This window comes from Eschrichtius robustus, chromosome 20, assembly GCF_028021215.1.
Source record: "Eschrichtius robustus isolate mEscRob2 chromosome 20, mEscRob2.pri, whole genome shotgun sequence".
Lineage (NCBI taxonomy): Eukaryota > Metazoa > Chordata > Mammalia > Artiodactyla > Eschrichtiidae > Eschrichtius > Eschrichtius robustus.
The window spans coordinates 50,590,178-50,611,713 of record NC_090843.1 but is presented as its reverse complement, the minus strand read 5'-3'; the positions used below and the strand labels follow the sequence as shown (position 1 = coordinate 50,611,713).

The window sequence follows — 21,536 nt, the reverse complement described above, 5'->3', positions numbered from 1 at the left end:
CCTCTTTTCCTGGTGCCCTTGAAATGTACATTTAACCCTTTGTAAGAGAGCCCTGGACTCTCTAGCCCCTAGTCCACAAAACAAACCAGGCAGTGGTCAGCAGCTACCTTTATTTTGACCAGACACACAAGTCAGACGATACTCCCAACAATCAGACCATTAGGGCTTGTAAGCAAAACAGGCAAAAAGGGGGAACTAACCAGGACCAGCATCTACCATTTTCCATGTGTGTTGACAAGTCTTTTTTTTTTTTTTTTTTTGAGTTGGCCTCGAGTATGAATTTAGAGAAAGCTAGCAGAATACCAAGTACTAACGTGAAGAGACCCTATATGCACACACTGGACCTGTCAGGCGCAGCTCCCCGCCACCCGTTGCCTTTGACTGGGAATGAGACCGGACATCAGATGTCAGAGTAAAGGAACTTATGTTAGGTGGTCTGTAAAAAGTAATAGAAGACTGAGGCTTGGAAAGAGGATAAACAAGAAGACTTTAAAAAAATCTCTTCTCCTGGGACAACCTGTTTAAGACAGAAACAATACACCTTCCAGTTTGACCCATTTCTGACTGAAAGTCATGCCAAGGTTGAACGTTAAGGAAAGCTAAGTTTAACCCTCTTACAGAATAGCTCACCCCCACCTAGGTGTGGGGACAAGAAAACAGTTTTTAATGAACATCACAGAGGCACAGCTTCAAGCTTAAAAATGGCCTGAGACACCCCAGTGACACGCTGTAGAGTCATGAGTCAAAGGGTTAGTCACATGTATACTGTGGGTCAAATGACTCATGAACATGCCAAGTAGGCCATGTTGCTTGGAAGTTTATCATCTGGCTTCTGGTCTGGTCCTGCCTTTAGTAATCCTGCAGTGGCACTTGGGCACACAGTGAGGCCTTTGGCACCACTTCGCTATAACCTAGCCCACACCCCTCTGCCCATCCTCAGGTGATTGGTCTGTTTGCGCCAGCGCCCTTGGAAGATGAGGGTGTGATGTGCCTCCTGCCAGTGCCTTGGCCGTGTGTGTTGCTGCTGGTGTGTTTCAAATACTACTGAAAACATGGGTTCTGAGAATTTTCCTGGTACTGGGTCCAACAGGAAACTGCCCCGTGGTCACCTCTCCCCTGGACCTGGGGTTATTTTTCCTCATTTTTTCTTTCTTTTCTCCTCAGACTTGTAGTAGGGGTTCTGCAACATGAAAAGCAGAAGTATAAGAGGGATGAGAAAGTAAGGCATGTAGACAGATATAAGGAATAGTCGTTCGTGGAAAGTCTTAGGTCCTTGTCCTCTGAAACAACTGGCGTTGGAGAAATCCTCGAGTAGAACTGTGGAGAGGATTGGAATCAGAGTTGTCATCGTTTGAACCGAGTAGATGATTGCAGGGGTGCGGATCCACCTGCAGCCTCCTGAGGTCATCGAGGAGAGAAAGAGATAAGGGTTAGATCTGCTCATGGCTCCAGGTATGTCCACAACATCCTCCACCCTGTCTCTGCCTGCTCCCTTCAGCTGAATCATTCTACCTCCTTTTCCAAGTGGAAACAAATGGGAAACTGGATGTGATATAATAATGCCCAACGTGCAAACTTATGTGACAGCTGGAGCCCTAGCCACTGACTGCCAAAGAACACTGGGTGGTGTCAGAATTAATTCAGAAAAACTCTAGGGCAGTTAAATGGCCATTACTAGTTAAACCGGGTTGGTCCAAAATGCAATTGGGGGGAGGGGAGGAGGCGGGGCAGCCCTGTCAGCAACATCTCTTTGCTAAGTAATTATATATAGGTGAGAGGGATCAAGAGATTCTGCTAAGAGATGGCTTGGGGGTTCCAGTGGGAAAGAAGCTGTACAAGCTTAGTTACCATGAACACTGGTATGGCCACCTTCTTTTTAAAAGCATTCGTCATGGGGACACTGTAAGAATAATTTTTAAATGAGAAGTTAAGCCATTTAGAGATTAGCTTGATGCTACTGCTTAAAAGCCAGTATGATACTACCCAAAGCAGAAAAGTAAAAGCAACAACAAAAAAGAAATTCTGTTGGGGGTGGGGGGTGGGGGGGAGGGACAATAAAAAGGAACAAGTTCAAACTTGAAAGTAGCCTCAGGTTTCACGTGTGTGAGAGATTTCCAGTTGACTGAGGCAGTCCTGCAGCCCAGCTGACCACAGACACTAGCCTGAGCCACGTTAATGTCCCTATACAAGATCTGTCCTGGCCGTTCCCACCAATCCTGTACCACCCTCATACAGCCTCCAGGGACCACTCCCCTCTCCCTTGGTAAAACATTCCCAAAAGATTTCTGGGACCTGGTTTCAGAGCAGAAATGGGATTTCCCCATTTACTAACCTTTGAAGAAGGCATATGTTGCGATGGGAAAGAAAGGCAGCTGAAACACAAGCTCGCAAAACAGGAAGGACTTAAACCACACCGGGGGGTTCTGTAGCAGGGCGTCTTTGAACTCCTCAGTATACCACTGCCGCAGGTTTCTCAGCTGGGAAAAGATGAGGATCACAATGAATACAGCTACCTGGCAGGACAGGCTTCAGCAGCTCCAACCCGCTGGCGGAGCCTCTCACTACCCAGCTCCCTTGGCAGCAGACGGCACACCCAGCTGGCTTTTGTGGTGCAGCCTAGATGGTCATTTAATAAAAACTCACTAGCTCTGACTCAAATGTTACCTTCTCCCAGCAGCTTTCCTCAGCTCTTCCAGCCCCTGTGTGCTACCCAGCATGTCTGTGATAACACATATCCAGGTGTGGATACTGTCAGGAGCAACAATGTGTGGCACTTAGTAGGCTCTCAGCTGAACACACAAACGTGAAGGATCTGCCAACAATATCCTTCTTTATAAAGAAATGACGTGAAAACCATCCTGACGTTTGTCCTTTCAAAATAGCAACTGCACAGCAAGCTCCAAGGGCCAGATGGCCTCAAATACAGAAATAAGTTTCCTTGTCTTTTTTGGGGGGCGAGGTGCGGGGGGAAGTGTAAGGGAGGTAATAAATCTAACCTCTGCGAAGCTGCAATTTTAGACAATTTAACTTATCCCCAAATCTCAAGTTCCTTGTCATTCTTTACCCCCCTAATTCTAAAGTTTTTTCTGTTTTAGGAGATCAGTAGTATATTCGCAGAGGAACAGGCTCTGCCTCACTCTGGAGAGTGAGTGGTCTCAGTTCTAGCTTGGGCCCCACCTTCGTGATGGCACTGTCAAATCAAAAGACGCAGATCCATGTAGGCGAGGCTGCAGGCAGGGGAAGGAAGCAGGAGGGTTTGAGGCTGCCCATTCTGTGCTCTTTTAAGAGCCCAAAGCCTAGGGCTCTCCACACTACGTAGACTACTGAAGGTCTGTCACATTTAACCTCCTGGAGATGGCATCTTGATATTATGATAAATCAAGACAACTTCCAAGATAAGAATTTGGCTTACAATGGAAAATCCAAAGGTATTTTTCCTGTTAATTTTTAATCTAAAGATAAAGGCTCACTATTGTGAAATAGAGGCCTCTCTGCTGCAAGTGAGCTTTAAGCAAACATCCAGAAACAAACATTCTGTTAGCATAATATTAATTACAAAAAGGCCCTAGCTAGATAATCAATTTATTGACCAAGTGATCTTGAATTTGTATTTGACTTGAAATTTAAATTCACAGCAATATCCTTAGCTTCCTTCTAAGCACTTTTCAGGATGGTAATGTGGTAGAAAATATAAAGTTTAAGTCACTGCACCTCTCCTGGGCTCTATTTTCTCATCTGTAAAACAAACAACTTGGACTAAATGTTTTTTAAGATCCTTTTTTGCGTTCTAGATTTACTTCAAAAAAATATTGGAAGGATCTATTTTTAAAGATTTAATGCAGAATTTAAAAGGCATTCTGGTTCATTTGGGCTTCCTTGGTGGCGCAGTGGTTAAGAATCTGCCTGCCAATGCAGGGGACATGGGTTTGATCCCTGGTCCGGGAAGATCCCACATGCCACGGAGCAACTAAGCCCGTGTGCCACAACTACTGAGCCTGTGCTCTAGAGCCCGCGAGCCACAACTACTGAGCCCACGTGCCACAACTACTGAAGCCCGTGCGCCTAGAGCCCGTGCTCCGCAACAAGAGAAGCCACCGCAATGAGAAGCCCGCGCACTGCAACGAAGAGTAGCCCCTGCTCGCTGCAACTAGAGAAAGCCCACACGCAGCAACAAAGACCCAACGCAGCCAAAAACAAATTTATTTTTTAAAAAAAGGCATTCTGGTTCATTTGAACTTCACTTTCTATTTAATTTGTATACATTCAGATCCACCTATTTCATAAATCCAGGCAGATTTGTACAACACTGTAATTTCTAAGGGCTGCAGGATGATAACAGCAAAATTTAAAACAGTTGACCCTTGAACACAGGTTTGAACTGTGCAGGTCTGCATATATGCGGATTTTTTTCAATCGGTGGCTGGTTGAATTTGAAGATAGGGAGGAACGTGGGTATGGAGGGCTGACTATAAATTGTACGTGGATTTTCGACTGTGGAGGGTCAACGCCCTTAACCCCCAAGCAGAGTGATGAGCATGGTACCCAGGGGCTGAGTGCTGGCTCTGGGCAAAGCACTTAATCTCACTAAACTTGTTTCCCAATTATAGCACCTACCTCGCTGTTGGTAAGATAAAAAGAGTTAATACTTACAGTCATTAGAACGATGGCTAGCACAGTAGATGTTAAGATTACTTAATTGAATGTAATACATATTTGGAGAAGTTCAATTTAATCCTATTAAAATCTCAGCATGCAACTGGTCATTAATAACTATTAGGTAAGACCCCAAAAAAGGTAATAAAACGGTTTCCATTTATAACTGACTCACATTTGCCTCAACGTACCATTGTTATCCATTAAAATATTCACCTGGCCTACGCACATGGATTTCTAGACCAAAGCTGCTACTGAACAGTCTTGCACTCCTCTTAGAATGAGCGCACAAACTGCTTTCAGCATCTAGATGCTCACTTGTTTTCCCTTATTTTAACAGAAGCAATGCTACCCAGCTGCAGATGATACTACAAAATGCTTCCCATCCTCTCCATGTTCTAATCCAAACTAAATTCTTATTGTTTCATAGTAAGAGTTTTTCCAAGTGTTGATCTGATTCAAACCAAGAAAGATATTTGCAAATTTTAGCCTAACCATTATGTGATCTCCACAAGCTTTTTAGTTCTAGGAGAAATTCCTTCTGTTTAGGGAGGAAAAACACAACAGATGTTAAAATTTGGCATTTTTTCAAAGAATCTGAAAATAACTCAGGGCTTTTATTATTTCCCCATACAGAAGCAACAAAACCATCATTGCCCACCCCAAAGCAACAATAGTGAATAGAGACACAGGCCTTCCAAGCTGGGAGGCCCCTGTGTTACTAAGGTCTTTAAACAGTATCATAGACAGACACACACACACACACACACACAGTTACAGAATTTCTGGTCAGATCCTGCCTATGTTGGCCCTTGACCTTTTACAACAGGTCAACTTAAAAAAATAAAGCTGAGAAAACTACCAATCAAATATATAAGTTTAAATGGGGTTTTTATGATTTTGGAAACATTTTAATTGTATTTTGTGAGTGGTGAGCAAGAACTTGTGGGAATGGCACATTCAGAAAAGATAGGGAAACCAACAGCTGTTAAGTCTGGAACGGTTGGCTACCTGGAGTAACATAACTGTTATGTACGTATGTATGTATTTACTTATTTTGCCTGTGCCGGGTCTTAGTTGCGGCACTCGGGATTTTCCTTGCGGCATGCGGGCTTCTTAGTTGCGGCAGGTGTGTGGGATCTAATTCCCCGACCAGGGATCGAACCCGGGCCCCCCAGATTGGGAGTGCGGAGACTTACCCACTGGAGCACCAGGGAAGTCCCATGACTGCCTAGTATTAAAGGGACTCATAACATCAGAGATTGTGAACAGGCAGCCTGCCTGAGTTCTGTTGGCCACACAGACTTTGCACAGACATGGCTCTCCTTTCTTCGAGGCAACTAATAGCTAGTGCAGAGCTGTGACGACCTGTTTAGAAGGATCATGTACCACCTGGGCCTGTGTCATAGGCTGAATAATGGCTCCCAAAGACATCCACATCTTAATCCCTGGAACCTATGAATGTAACCCTATTTGGCAAAAGTGACTTTGCAGATGTGATTAAGTTAAGGATTTGGAGATGGGAAGACTATCCTGGTTATCTGGTGGGCCCTAAATGTAATTACAAGTGTCCTTATAAAAGTTGGGCAGAGAGAGATTGGACTAAAGAAGAAAAGGCAGCAAAGTGATGACCGAAGCGGAGATTGATGTGATGTGGCCACAAGCCAAGAACACCCGCAGCCACCAGAAACTGGAAGAGGCAAGGAACAGATCCGCCACTAGGACCTTCAGAAGGAACGAGGCCTACAAGACTCATTTCAAACTTCTGACCTCCAGAACTGAAAGATAATAAATTCGTGTTGTTTTAAATCACTATATTTTTGTAATTTGTTACAGAAGCAATAGGAAACTAATACATCTTGTATATGTTTGAGCTTGTGATTTAACTCCTCTCTCTCCTACTTGACAGTTGAAGCTACAGAGCCCTGACTTGCCCAAGGAACTCAAGAAGTTCTTGGAAGAACCAAGTCCCCAGACAATGCTCTTGCCACACACAACCTACACTTTTCCCAGGAAAAGGTAGGTCAGAGGTCTTCCCAGTTATGCTTGGAGCTAGGAACAAACCAGACTATGGAGTGGGGGTTTATTGTTGAGCAGTGGCTCTTAACCTTTTGGGGAGGGTCAGACCCCTGGAAAAGTTGATGGAAGCTATGGAAAACAAGGCACACACAATTTTGCATACCCCATTAGGGGTTCATGGACCTCAGGTTAAGAACCCCTGCTCTGCAGAGAAAAAGCAATTAAAGAGAAATAGAGGTAAAATCAAATCTTTAGGTAGACACGTCAGGCTTGCCTATAGTTCTGCATACAGATTGGAGAAGTGTAGAACTGAGGACTGGAATTCCGTGATAGAAGGTTATAGGGTCCAGACATGAAAATAAAACTCAATAAATAAAAAGCATTTAAAGCAAAAGTTAAAGTTTGGGGTAAAGAATGCTCTCCAACAACCAGGAAATGGGGCTTTCGCCTCCGTTTCTACTCAGGTGATCATTCTTGCTCAAATCCAATAAAAAAGGCCGATTTGAAAAGGTGTCGTTTACTTATGAGCTTTTTAAGTTGCTGGATCCTAATCTTGAAATCAGGACGCTCTGCGAATGTCCCTTAGAGGGGTCTAACACTAGCGTTATTTCTTTGGGATTAGTCGGTATTTTTAAAGCTCTCCCAAGAAACACAACTTTAAAACAAATGCAACATGTGTCCATAATTTATACACTGGTTCATCCAGGCTACTTCCCTCAAATACTGACAACTGACCAGAGCTGGGGTGTGGGAGTCTTAAACCCAGGGAAGAACTATCCTTAAAAGGAGCAAGGTGTTTGGCTCCAGGAGCCTTGGGGAAGCGGCTGGGAGAGACAAAGAAAACCCCGAGGAAGAAGTCGAGTTGAAGGGTAAGGAGGGGCCGGAGCGCCGACGGGACCCAGGAAAGCAGGAGGGAACCCTGAGTGGGCGAGGCGGGGCGCCAGGCCGGAGGAGGGGAGATCACGGGGACGCCGGGTCAACCGCTACGCCGAGGGGCGCCAACCTCGGCGACCAGGACAGACGGCGCCCTCACCTCCACGGGGTAGAGATCGCGCGGCAGCACCGCCTGCAGGTCCACGAGCAGGGTGATCGGGATGTGGGAGAGGAAGTAGAGGCCCAGCAGCCACTCCAGGCCGCGCCGGGCGCCCAGAGGCCCCATCATCCGTCGGTTGGGCAGAGCAGGAGCCTAGACTACGCTGGAGGGAACGCAACGTGGGAACAAGCCCGCAACCGCGCCATCACAGGACCCCCGCGCCCCGCCCCGCCCCGCCCCGCCCCGCCCCGCCCCGCCCCGCCCTGTCTCGAGAGCGACGCCGGCCGCTCCCATTGGCTGAGAAGCCGCGCGCGGGCCGGGAGCGTCCGCCGACGCGGCCAGCGGACCGTTTCCATTGGCCGCGGGGAGCGCCGCGTGACGTGGGGGCGAGGCTGCTCGGCCGCCGCGTGGGGCCGCTCCGGGCGCTGGGCTTGCACAGCCAGAGGTCTTGCCTGTCGCGGGGCCTGTCGGCCTTCTCTCCGCGATCGCGTGCCATCCGTGGCCCTTTCGCTCATTACTCTTCGTTCCTTCGCTCCATCCGTTCAGTGCTTGCTGGGAGGCTCCTGTGTGCCCGGCCGCGGGCACTTACGGAGATGGAGCGCCCAGTGCAGTGGGGTGTCAGTCAACAGGGCCGACCGGACAGTGCGTGGTGGTCCGGGCCGTGGCGGCAGTCACGGGCCGTGGGAACAGCGGACAAGATCCCTGTCCCTCCGGAGTTAGGGTCCCGGAAGCCTTCTGAAGGATGTGTAGGAGGCAGCCAGCCTCAATTAAGAAAGAAGCACGGGGATATAGTAGGAGGTAAAAATGATAATTCTTGGTGATTGGCTGTGGAGAATGAGGGAGGCTCAGTGATTCATTTTTATTTTGCAAATATTGATCTTTAATTATATGCTGGGTCCGGGTCTGCCCTGGGACAGGATGGGTGGGACTGCCGTTCACTGAGAAGAGTGACGAAGAGAAGGAGTGAAGGGAAGGTAATTTGGTTCTGGCCATGTTGTCACTGAGCGGTAGCCTCTGCGGCATCTGAGTGGAAAAGTCTAGCAGGCAGTTGGATGAACATGTCTGAAGATGTAGATTTGTGAGGCATCAGCGTTTGATGAGAGTTGAAGTTTTGAGAGCAGAAGGCCTGTGTGAGATCTTAGGCGACCTGCAACCTTAGGGGTCATGGGACGAGGGAGCTGAGATACAGGTAGACAGCAGGAGTGTGATGTCTCAGAGACACGGGCAAGGAGGGAGGGTCAGCTGTGTCAGAGCAACACCGGTGACCTTGTGCGAGCAGCTGTGGCTGGTGGAGGCAGGAGCCTGATGACAGCAGGGCAAGGAGTAAGGAGATGGGGAAATCGAGGCAGGGAGCTAGATATCTGATTGTGAAGGGGAAGAGAGACGGGGCAGTGGGTGGAGGGAGATGTGCTCAAGAGAGGGCTTACATATGTACTTTTCAGATGAGAGAGACCGGAGTACTTTCACTTGTTTAGATGCTGCTTGAGATTTCTCGGTCCGGGGAAAGGTTGTCCGTGTAGGAGGACGAGAGCAGGAAATGTGGCTCAAGGCCGCCGAGGAGCTGGAGAGAATGGATCAGGTTTAGGTCAGAGGAGTGCTGTGCTCCCCAGGGTGGGCCCCGTGGCACTAGGACAGAGAATTGTGGTCAGTGTAGAGGATCCAGCTGAGATGTGTGGCCACTGATCTGGAGGCCCCACTCTCCTAGGCTGTGTGCTTTTCTCCATCATGAGATCTGCAGAGAAAAAGGCTGTTCGACTCGTCCAGGGTTGGGGTTAGAAAGACAGTGGTGATGTTGAGGAGTTGAACAAGAGAGTCATTGAAGAGACGGAGCCCGCAGTTCAAGCAGGATAGGGAGTGAGTGACATAAGGCCAGAAGGGGCTGGTAGATTGGGAGAAATTGGAGAAGTGAATGGATTTGAGGCCTTGCTGAGGAATAAGCGCTAATGTGATGGGAGTAACTGGATGAATGGGCCAGAAGGTTGGGAGAGTATGACGTGTGGGTACAAGTGTGTGGGTTCCGGATCTCAGAGGTTCTGCCCATGGGAAGCTGTGGCTGAAATGGAGTGGAGGGGAAGGTATTTGGAGATGAAGTCAAGGGACTGAGAGCCCAGGGTGTGGGATGGATGGACCACAGCGGCCGCCTTGGATGGTGGTGGCAGTCGGGTGGCGTCGGCAGTCGGCTGTGAGCCCATTGCCAAAGTCTTGGGTATGTAAGGGGAGTGACCAGGAGGGAGGTGGGCATGGGCTGAGGTCTGGCTTAAACCTCGGAGAGTGGAGGGGAAATGGATGTGGCCTTGGGGAGCAGGGAGGCTGGTGACCCCACCTCCTGACCCTGAGCTAGTGGACTGTGAGAAAGTGAGCAGCCAGTGCTGGGGAGGCCGTGGGGAAGCCGAGCCCTTAGGGGCAGGGGAGGTACGTGTCATTTACTGCAGGAGGTAAGGGCTGAGGGTGTGGAGGGCTTTGTGAGCCCCACAGTAGAGGGGTTTGGGCTCTGGAGAGGAGGCGGGTGTTTACTGGGGAGGAGAATCAGAGCAGGGTGGAGGGAGAGCACAGCAGGAGAGGCAGTGGAGGTTCCTTCTGGGGTGGTGAACAAGGGATAAACATTGTGAGAACACAAAGTTCTGGCATCCCCAGGGCCTCTAGGGGGTAGGCTGGAGCGCTCCTGCACAGCTGTACTCAGGAGGGGGCCTGGCAACAGCGCGCCCCCCTCCCCCCAAGAACGGCTTTCAGGACATGGCAGACACCTTTTAAGCTGTAGTCCGTGCTGACTGTAACTGCTTGCTAGGGGGAGGGAGCGTGGGGCCCCTAAGCTGGGATTTGCCCAGGGAACGAGGTGAGTGTGCAGCTGTTAAAGTGACTTCCTCCAAAAGCATCTCACTCAGCCAAGTTTGTTATCTGTAGATAAAGATTTTCAAGGCCAGGCACTTCTGGAAGGCTCTCCATCCAACAGAATCTGTCCAGCTGCTGTCTTATGTTTGAAATTCCTTTAGTGGGGGAACCAGAGCTTGACAAGGTCAGATAAGTAGTAGAAGATAAATGGCCCTGGGGAGGGGACAAGGTTAATCAGCAGATTCTCACCAAAAGCAAGTGTTGAGTGAAAGAATGACTTAAAAAAAAAAGTTCCTTCTGAGTGAGAAGAGGTGATGTTTAGCACCTTTTGAAAATTATTTGTATTGTGATGAGACAACACCACTAGCCCGACAACGGACCCCGCAGTGGTGGAAACAATTCTAGCCCGTAACCTCAGCGGAAAAGTGCTCGGAGAAGGCCCGCGCTAGACCTGCCACCTTCCTCTTGGGCAGCAACTATGCAAGGCTGCTTTTGCAACTAGGCAAGGCTGCTTCTCCTCTCTGCTTTTGTTTCACTCTTCTCTCTCCTTAAAATGCACCCACCCTCCTCACCCCACCCCTGCCGGCCTCCCCATTCTTAGGTGTTTTAAGTTCCAAAGGGCTGCTGCCCTGATTGCCTCTGTCTGGGGGATCGTTGCTGTCTCTGGACCTCCGAGGCATTGCCTCTGTCATGTTCATTCTTTTCACTCTGAGCAGCACTGATCTGAGTACATGTCTGCACCATTTTAGGTGAACAGTTCAGTGGCATTAAGTACATACACGTTGTTCTGCAACCATCACCACTGTCCACCTCCAGAACTTTTTCATCGTCTCAAACTGAAATTCTGTGCCCATTTAACAATAATTCCCCCTCCCCCTCCCTCCTCTCCCCAGTAACCCCTATACTATTTTCTGTCTCTTTTCTAGGTACCTCATATAAGTAGAATCATTCAATATTTTTCCTTTTGTGTCTGGCGTATTTCACTTAGCATAAGGCCTTCAAGGTTCATCGATAGATCATGTATCAGCATTTCTTTTTTTTAACTAAAGTATAGTTGATTAAAGTAAAGTAATGTTTTGTTTCTGGTATACATCTAAGCGATTCAGTTATTTATATATTCTTTTTAGAATTCTTTTTAATATATCCTTTTAAATAATATATATATTTTTCACATTCTTTTTCACTGTGGTTTATTACAAGATACTGAATATAGTTCCCTGTGCTATATAGTAAGACCTTGTTTGTCTATTTTTATGTATATTAGTTTATATCTGCTAATCTCAAACTCCTAATTTATCCTTCCTCCCCCTTTCCCCTCTGGTAATCATAAGTTTGTTTTCTATGTCTGTGCGTCTGTTTCTGTTCTGGAGATAAGTTCATTTGTATCTTTTTTTTTTTTTAGATTCCACATGTAAGCAATATCATATGATATTTGTGTTTCTCTGTCTGGCTTACTTCACTTAGTATAATAACCTCTAGGTCTATCCATTTCACTGCAAATGGCATTATTTCATTCTTTTTTATAGCTGAGTAGTATTCTATTGTTTATATATATATATATAAAATTCTATATATATATAGACAATATATTCTATTGTTATATATATATATACACATACATACACACACACATCTTCTTTATCCATTTATCTGTTGATGGACATTTAGGTTGCTTCCATGTCTTGACTATTGTAAATAGTGCTACTACGAACATAGGGGTGCATGTAGATCTAATCTCTGGAGACAAGCAGATCATTGGTTGCCTGGTGCTGATGGAAATGGTTGGGAAGGGGACAAGGGAATATTCTGGGTGATGGAAATATTCTGTATCTCGATTGTGGTGGTTGTTACATGGGTGAATATATTTTCCAGAAGTCATAAAACTATACCCTTAAATTAAGTTTTATTGCATGTTATGCTAAGCTCATAAAAAGTCACTTAACATCATTAGTCATTAGAGCAATACAAATCAAAACCACAATGAGAAACCACCCCACATCTAAGGTAACTATAATTTAAAAAGCAGCAACAACAGAAAATAACAAGATTAGAGAGAATTAACAAGTCTTGGGGAGAATGTGGAGATACTGGAACCCTGTACCTTGCTGGTGAGAATGTAAAATGATGCAGCCACTGTGGAAAACAGTTTGGTGGTTCCTCAAAACGTTAAAATTACCATATGACCTGGCAATTCTACTCCTAGGTCTGTACCTAAAAGAACGGCAAACAGGGATTCAAACAGATACTTGTACTGATACATGAATGTCGATAGCAGCGTTATTCACAATAGCGAAAAGGTAGAAACAAGCCAAGTGTTTATCGGTAGATGAATGGATAAACGAAATGTGTTATATACAGTTGACCCTTGAACAACATGGGTTTGAACTGCATGGGTCCACTTATACTTAGATTTTTTTCAGTAAATACATACTACTACATGATCTGTGGTTGTTGAATTCATGAATGTGAAACCAAGGATGCAGAAGGCTGACTGTAAACTTTACACAGATTTTTGGCATGGAGGGTCAGTGCTTCTCACCCCTGTATTGTTCAAAGGTCAACTGTACTTACAATGGAATATCATTCAGCCATAAAAAGTAATGAAGTTAGGATACATGCTGTAACATGCATAAGCTTTGAAAACATGCTCAGTGAAAGAAGTTGGATACAAAAGGACAAATATCTAGGAAAGGAGAATTCTTAGAAAGATTAGTGGTCGCAAGGGACTAGGAGGAGGGAATTGGAGTGATTGCTTAATGGGTACAGAGTTTTGTTTGGGGGTGATGACAAAGTTTTGGAAATAGTGGTGATGGTTGCAGAACATTGTGAATGTAATTAATGCCACTGAAATATACACTTAAAATGGTTAAAATGACCAATTATCAAAGAAATAAAAAGAAACAATTTTTAATTTCAGCAAAAGTTGAAAGCAAAAAAAACATTAAGATTTTAATTTTGTAAAGGTAATGGTTCTCAGAGATATAATTTGATACTTTTATCTCTACCTGCCTACCCTATGTTTTCACTGTGATGTCTGAGATGCCTCCACCTCAGCTATGTCCAAAGCCATGACTTTCTGCTTCCACTCTGTTCCTCCAGATTCCTTGCCCCATAGTTGACCCCTTCTCTTGTTTCTCAGGCCCAAACAATGGCATCATTCTTGGCTCCTTCCTTTTTCACAAACTCCAGATGTGAATTGAAGAAAAATAAAGCTGATTCTATCTTTGAAATATATCTAGACCTACCCATATATGAGCACTTGCTTTATTACAGTATTACTACTGGTGAGCAGCGAAGTAGATTTTCAGTAAATGGTGCTTAATCAGCTGACAATCTAGATGGAATGAAATCAAACAAAAATCAATTCCAAGTGAATTGTGGATCTAAATGTGAAAGGCAAGATAAAGTGGAAGATGACATAGTAGAATATCTTCATGATCTCAGGGTGTGCAAAAATCTGAGGGCAGAAAAGTTTGGTCTGCTGTGTTTATGCTGTATCTCCAATGTAGACACCCAATACTTACAGAATGACCATAAGAGAAACTTCAACATTCTCTTGAGCGATATACACACATACAAGTACTTGGATCATTGTGAAGACACACAGTGTTCTTAAAGGTAAGATTTAATGTCATATAAATGTCACTTCTCATTAGCCTATCATCTAATGAAATCCTGATTAAAAACCCATTCAGGGAATTCCCTGCGGTCCAGTGGTTAGGACTCCGTGCTTCCACTGAGCAATGAGGTGTGATAAGGCCTACCAGGAGGTAAACAATATTTTAAAGCCACAATTATTACCATTTTGTTGAATCTAGGACACTGTATTATAAGGTGCATCACTGGTTGGTGTGCCACTAAGAAAAACACTGCCAACTAGCCTATGACTTCTTAGATGCCTCCTGATTCAAAGATCTCACAAGTGTGAATGGCATTGACATGTGGATTCTCAGACAGATTAACAAAAAAAAATTTAAATGCCAGAATAGACCCCAAAACCTACGTGATTAGTAGAAGATTAATATTGCAGATAGCTGGGAAAAGAGGGATCTTTCATCGACTGGTATTGAGAAAATTCGGTGGTCATCTAGAAAAAAGCCTCCTATCTCACACCTGACACACACACACACACACACACACACACACACACACTCACACTCACTCCAGCTGGACCAAAGATGTGAAACCAAAAAACAGTTGTAGAAGAACTTGAGGGATAAAAATTTTTATATTATCAGAATAGGGAATAGCTTTCCAAATATGTCATAAATTGAGAAGCCACACAGAAAGACTGATAATCTGACGTCTTAAAAGCAAAACCCAGAGGCAAGGCCGACACTGCCCTACAATGTAAGTGAAAATACAAAAGGTAAGCTGGGAAGTAGCCTGGCCGCTCCTCCCACAGAGGCGTTGACCTACCGCATCGTATTTCCAGGGTCCTCATTCTCCCCAGACCCGCACTCACATGGCCACTGCCAGTGCCAGTCTATATGGGACCTCAGCCATCTCCTAAAATTCGAGGGTTATTTTATACCAACAGTGGGTTGAATGGTGGCCCCAAAAGATGTGTCCCCTAGAATGTACAAAGGGACATTTTCTGAAAAAAGGGTCTTTGTGGAATGAGTGAAGGATCTGAGATGAAGTCATCCTGGATTAGGAGGGAGGAAAGCGCTTGGAGCCATACCAGTGACAGCACGCATACCGAGTTGCAGGCCACATGGGATGGTCGGATGGTCCTGGCCTGGGTGCTCTTCTGGAAGTTTCCATTTACTACCTGAGCTACCCCTCCGCTCCTGGACCCCACTGCCTGGGGAGAACTTACAACAGCAGGTACAGGTGACACATCCTCTTTAACAGGTGGCAGCCCAGCAACTCCTGCAAAAGGTCCGGCAGAGGCCCACTCAGACTGGGCCATCCACATGGCATGGCCCCTCACTCCCAACCACCAGCCCAGCCCCACAGCCGCTGACAGGGCTGCAAGCAAGAGCTGCAAGCGCTCTTGCTGCCTGGGAGGGTGTTTCCAGACCTTGATCCAGGCACACCTGGGAAGGTCTGGCCGGCTGAGTCAGGCTGCCCGGATCAGCCAATCCTTGCCCATTGGGCTCATAGTTGCAGAAAATGGGCCTTGCTGCACCAGCCAGGTCCAAGGAACAGGTGTGAGGTCCTGAGGATCAGGATGGACATGGGGCTGCAGCTCTGGCTTGTTTTCTAATCATTTTAACTGACCCATGAGTGGGAGGCAACTGCAAGAAGACCCTCTCCTCACGAGAGGGATCTAGGAGTCAGGGAGAGGAGGGGTGGTGGGCGGAGACAGAGGCCTGGTGCCTGGGTGCAGTGGAAGCCTCTGGAAGAGCCAGTGGAAGGAGGCTGCACAGAGTGAAGGCCAGGGTCACAGACATGTCCAGGAGCTGCTGTTTGTTAGTTCAGGTCCTTCTCTGAGCTGCTCAGGGTCAGCTCTGACCGACAGGTGGGGCTGGGGCTGCTTTGCATTGAGGGCTATGGGCGCGGTTCCGGTGTGCCCAGCCCTGCTGGGTGCCTGCCCAGGTGAGCTCCATATGCTGGGAGGTGCCTGCCCAGGTGGGCCCTGTGCCCTGGGAGGGGGTTGCCCAGGTGAGTCCCATGCTCTTGAATGCGCCTGCCCACGTGAGCCCCGTGGGCTGCTGGGTGCCTGCCCTGGTGAGCTCCATATCCTGGGAGGGGCGTGTGAGCGAGCGTCCTCTCTTTGCAGCCGGCACGGAGTTGCTCAGTGACTCCCCCATGGACACCATGGACACTGCTGGGATGAGATGAGAACCGGGAGAAGCTGCTGGTGTCTGAACCTCTGCCCGGGACCGTCTAGAGCGACGAGGTCAGTAGGTGGGTGCTGGCCGCTGTGCTGCGTGAGGGAGGCCCCACGGCTACCTCTTGTTTCTTCCACCTGACACCACGGAGGCACCCCCGCCCGGGACGGAGGGTGCAGCCTGCCCTAGGCAGGTGGGAACTCCTGGTGACCCTGTTGGGGACACCGGAGGGAGGGACCAGGCAGGAGGGGAGTGGGCGCCCACGCAGAGCCATGGGGCTCGGGGCCCAAGGGGCCTTTCTGGGTCTGAGTTGGGAGTGGATGAGCGGTGGTGAGTGTGACCCAATAAAGCTGCCCTGGTGACATGAGGCTGACCCCGCTTCAGGGAGACAAGCCTCCCGGGTGACCCCCAAAACAGGATTGGAAGACAAACCCTGTTAAAAGAAGGTTTTGTAACATGAATCCTGCTGAAGGAGAGGTTTTTAAATTTATTTATTTATTTTTAAATTTTTATTTATTTATTTATGGCAGTGTTGGGTCCCCGTTTCTGTGCGAGGGCTTTCTCTAGTTGCGGCGAGCGGGGGCCACTCTTCATCGCGGTGCGCGGGCCTCTCACCGTCGCAGCCTCTCTTGTTGCGGCCTCTCTTGTTGCGGCCTCTCTTGTTGCAGCCTCTCTTGTTGCGGAGCACAAGCTCCAGACGCACAGGCTCAGTAGTTGTGGCTCACGGGTCCAGTTGCTCTGCGGCATGTGGGATCTTCCCAGACCAGGGCTCGAACCCGTGTCCCCTGCATTGGCAGGCAGATTCTCAACCACTGCGCCACCAGGGATGCCCTGAAGTAGAGGTTTTGCAAAGCTAATCCCCCTAGAGGAGGCTCTGTGAGCTCGTCCCCTCGGGGTGGGGGCGGGGGACGTGGAGCCTGCTGGGAACAGGCAGTCCCCCTGGGCGGGCGGCGGGTGCAGACCCCACTCTGTGGCCCCATGTCTGTGCTTCTGGGCGGGTAACTTGGCTTCTCGGAGCCTCAGCTTCTCAGTCCGTTCGAGAGGTGATGGCAGCATGGATTGACTAGTAAGTTTCTCAGAACAGAGTAGAAAGGGGTCTTGTGGAAACTGCACAGAACATCGTCTTTAGGGGAATCGCAGGTTCCGTTTCCTGCAGGTCTGTCTTCAGGATCAGGAGAGCGGATCTAAGCACATTTGCAGTAGAGCCTGGGGACGGGCTCGGTTTGGTGGGTCCTCCTGTCTCCTGAATCATGGATGGGGAAGCTTCAGCGGGCAGTGGCAGGTTCATCCCACCTCTGGAAGTGTCTGGACTCCAAGGCCCAGCAGCCCCTGAGCCCTGCGTCTGGGCCCCCCGGAGGCAGGTAGGACAGGCTGGCCTCCTCCTCGGCCTCCTTCCTTCCCAGGACATGTGAGGTCCAGGCTTTCGTCAGGGAGAAGCAGGGATGGAGGGGTATCCCGTGCGGGAAGAGGACATGGGGCAGCTTATGTACATGGATGTCCACACCAGGAATGTGGGTCAGTGCAGGGGGACTCGGACACCACGAGGTGCAGCTGGTGGGCCTGAGTAAGCAGGGCTGGGGGTCCCATGGAGGGGGTGGGTCGAGCTTCACCCATGCTGGGCCTTGGACTCCACTGGCCTTCCTTCTCCTGGTCACTGGGGAGGAGGAGCTGAGCGGCGTTGGTGGAGTGACCACCAGGCCCTGCCAGTGTTGGCTCCTCAGGCTCTTGTCAGGGAGCCCGTGGGGTGTGGGTTGTGCCGTGCCCGCCAGGGAGGCCTGGAGGGGTCCGGCAGGAAGCACTGGTGTGGCCAGCACCTGTGCAGAAGCTTCCAAGCCAGTGTCCAGAGAGAACCCCTGCCTGTGCCTTTCAAGTCCACACACACAGATCAGCTTCTAGTGGGCTCGGATTATTTTCTAGACACAAAGTCCTAACACCCTGTGTGTCCACAGCCCATGGAAAGGCACATCTGATGTGGTGCCAGGTGCTGCCTCTGGACCCCTCCTGACTGGACGCCCAGCAGCCAGTGTCACCATGTCGTGACTGTGCGTCAGGCGGGGGGCAGCGGGGAGAGCAAATGGTCCAGGCCCACGAGGGGCCGTGCCATCCACGGAGCCAGTGCTGTGGCTGTAGGTGTGCCCTCCGCCCACCCCACTGGCAGAGGCTACTATCCCCTTACAGACGGGGAGGCGGTCGGTGTGCCACCTGAGGTCGGGGCCTGTGGCTGGCAGGCAGTGGCGGTCAGCAGGGGGTACGCACGAGGTCAGGGAAGGCTCTCAGTGTGTTTACAGGAAAGATGCGAACGTGGGTGCAGGTGCAGAGCTGCTTGCAGATAGTGCTATGAACACCCCTGAATTCTTTCCTGAGAATATTGGCGGAGGGGCATTCAGGCAACAGGGCAAACAGCTTGTTCTGGTGGCTCTTGTTGGGGAGTGGGGCATAGACAGGGGCTCAGCCCGCAAAACCCTAGAACCGCCCCCAGAATGGCAAGAAGTGGTTCTTCCACCTACTAGACGTGGAGGGAAGGAGTGGGGTCTGCGGGGCCACCTTCACGTTCGGGGACTTGCTGGGAGGCTCGTATGCTCAAGGCTAAGATGGGTCACAGCACACAGTAGGGGTGCATGGGGGATCCCTGTGCTGGCTTCCTCATGCCCCCTCCTTCACTCGAGGGTCTTGAGAGTGTCTCTTCCCCCAGTGAGGAAGGGTAAAACCATGACATTTCCCCCCAGGGAAGCTCATTAGGGACTTGGCCCCCAGCTGGGGCTGGTCACCTGGCATCGTCTGCCCTCACCCTCCAAAATGCCAGTGCCCAGAAGGGGAGCCAGTGTTCAGCATGAAACACATGGTTTGTGCCAACAGTGTAGGTGCAGGGGGCCGCCCCTAACGGGAGGGAGGTTTAGATAAAAGCAGCGAGCCGTTCCCCAGCTGTAGTAGCTTTCTGGGGTGGCCATGGCAAATGACCACAAATGGAGGCTCAGAACAACAAAAACCTATCCTCTCTATTCTGGAGACCAAACGTCTGAGATCAAGGTGTCTCAGGGCTGGGCTCCCTCCAGAGGCTCCAGGGGAGGATCCTTCCCGGCTCTTCCAGCTTTTGGAGGCTCCAGGCGTCCCTGGGCTTGTGGCCACATCCGTCCAGTCTCCGTCTCCGTCTTCACGAGGCTTGTCCTGTGTCTGTCCTCTTCTGTCTCTTCTAAGGACACCTGTCACTGGATTCAGGGCCACCCTCATCCGGGATGACCTCATCTCCAGATCCGTAAATAGGGTCTTTAGACCCTATTTCCAAACAAGGTCCCATTCCCAGGTTCTGGGGGGCCAGGACGTGGACATAACTTTTGGAGGGGGCCCATTCAACCCATACCGCAGCCCAATTCCCAGACGCTGACCAAGGGCCATCCACGCCTACTGACCTTCCTCAGGACAGCAGTCAGGTTAGCGATGTTCTGTCTTTCTGCACAGAGGCATCTTTTGTTTCATGCACTTGATGGGGGGAGATGTTGCTGGCCGACCTCACAGTCTTTCCAGGGACCATGCCGAGGTGTCCTCCCTGGGAGTGTGGGAGCACGGCCAGGGCACCCTGTATATGCTCTACGCTGACCTCTCAGTGGTCATACACCTGCTTGGGGCTGGGCACCCTCAATAGGCTGGACTGGCCCCTGGACCACTGCACTTTCTACCACATCAGTAGGTGCACTATGTGCGGGCCTACGACCATGATGTGTGGACGGGCACTGATGCCTGCCGCATGGCCTCCAGCCCACCATGGACCCTCCAATCCTGCTGTGGACACCGCCATCCAGTCGTGGACTCCCGCTCCTGCTGTGGACACCCCCATCCCATTAACCCCCAAGAGGCCTGCTGATAGGGGGTGAGAACTCCACCGAGAAGAAGAGACCAGGGATGTGCATGTGCCTTTGAGGAAATCATTGCTCAGAAGACCCCAGCATTTATCAGCAGTCTTCCCCGTGATCTCTTGACCTTTGCTCTTCCTCTTTTCATCTGATATCTTGCCAGATCGTTCATGGAGAAATTAGGTCCTGTCTGGCAAGAGCTGAATCATCTTCCCAACATATGAGAAAAGAACAGGCATGGACCTGCACCCATCTTATCCTTCCCTGCCTGCCCGCCCCCATCATGTCAGGAAGATGTGTCCCTCCTCCTGTCAGAAGCCAAATCCCAGATAAAGGACTTAGATGTAAAGGAAACCAGAATATTGTTTTGAGCTATGGACACTTAAAAAAAAACCAACAACAGCAAAAACAAATGATCAAATCCCCCAAAATACTGATGTTACGGAAAAACCCAAACCAACTTTTGGGCCAACCCAATAGGTGCAAAGAAGGGCGCGTGGACCTTTCTCCTCTTTCTTCCTGGAAGCAGGAGAGAACATATCCTCCCCCCCAACCCCCTCTCCCGCTGCCATGGAAGACGTCCTCCCTCTGCTGGAAGGAGAGTGACATTGTTATCATCAAGGGAAGAAAGTGGAGACCGAGAGAATTCTGTACAAACGGCCTTTGTTAAACATAATTCTCATACTCCTTCACTTCCCCACACAGTGTACTTCCTTTTCCACAATCACCTCTCTTTGTTCAACACAATAGAAAAGCATTTAGGTTTTGCCACTTCTCTGGGTCTTTCTTCATTTCTGTAGTGGGGCACCCTGTGTCTTGTAAATCTTATGGGAAATAAATGTGTATGCGTCTCTCCTGTGAATCTGTCTCCATTTAATTCTCAGGACCAGCTGTCAACTCTAAGAGGGTGGAGGTATGGTTTTGTCTCGGTGACATTTTTCTTGCCAGCATCTTTGAATTCTACCTCCTTCCTTGGCTTGATTCTTCAGTATGCTAACATGCTCTCAGCTACCATCTTCAGAAACTCTGTGAGAATGAAACACATTCTTCCCCTATGATCCAGCCCTCAAAATTTTTGGTATCAGTGGACCCAAATGAGTCGATTGCTTACATCTACTCAGAAACCTGCACCAGGATGTTTAGGGCAGCTTTATTCAGAACTGCCAGAACTTGGAAGCAACCAAGATGTCCTTTAGGAGGTGAATGGACACATAGAGTGGGCTACATCCATGCAACAGAATGTTCTTCAGCACTGAAAAGACAAGAGAGAGATATGGAGCCATGGGGAGACAGATGGGGCACCTGAAATGCATATTACTCACTGAAAGAAGCCAATCTGGAAAGCTGGCATACCTTAGGGTACCAACTACATAT

General features: G+C 49.0%; 1 protein-coding gene across 3 annotated transcripts; it reads right to left on the bottom strand.

Annotated features, from left to right (window-relative positions):
* Positions 1-93: 93 nt before the first annotated feature.
* Positions 94-7,923, bottom strand: TMEM97 (transmembrane protein 97). Of its 3 annotated transcripts, none has more exons than XM_068529677.1 (3): positions 7,706-7,923; positions 2,333-2,477; positions 94-1,398 (listed from the first exon to the last, which is right to left on the bottom strand). In XM_068529677.1, the coding sequence occupies exons 1-3, from the start codon at positions 7,832-7,834 to the stop codon at positions 1,139-1,141; spliced, it is 534 nt and encodes a 177-aa protein (XP_068385778.1). In that variant the 5' UTR covers positions 7,835-7,923; the 3' UTR covers positions 94-1,138. The 3 variants fall into 3 exon arrangements, with proteins under 3 accessions (XP_068385778.1, XP_068385779.1, XP_068385780.1); XM_068529678.1 differs by having other exon boundaries at positions 94-1,180; XM_068529679.1 differs by lacking the exon at positions 94-1,398 and adding an exon at positions 1,868-1,900.
* Between the last annotated feature and the right edge of the window lie 13,613 nt (positions 7,924-21,536).

Bases quoted from the DNA above. Each gene is read 5' to 3' on its own strand.
- TMEM97 (XM_068529677.1), bottom strand. From the start codon at position 7,834: ATGATGGGGCCTCTGGGCGCCCGGCGCGGCCTGGAGTGGCTGCTGGGC. The intron at 2,478-7,705 runs GTGAGGGCGCCG...ATCTTTTCCCAG, and splicing joins GCGATCTCTACCCCGTGGAG to CTGAGAAACCTGCGGCAGTG. The intron at 1,399-2,332 runs GTTAGTAAATGG...CGATGACCTCAG, and splicing joins AACATATGCCTTCTTCAAAG to GAGGCTGCAGGTGGATCCGC.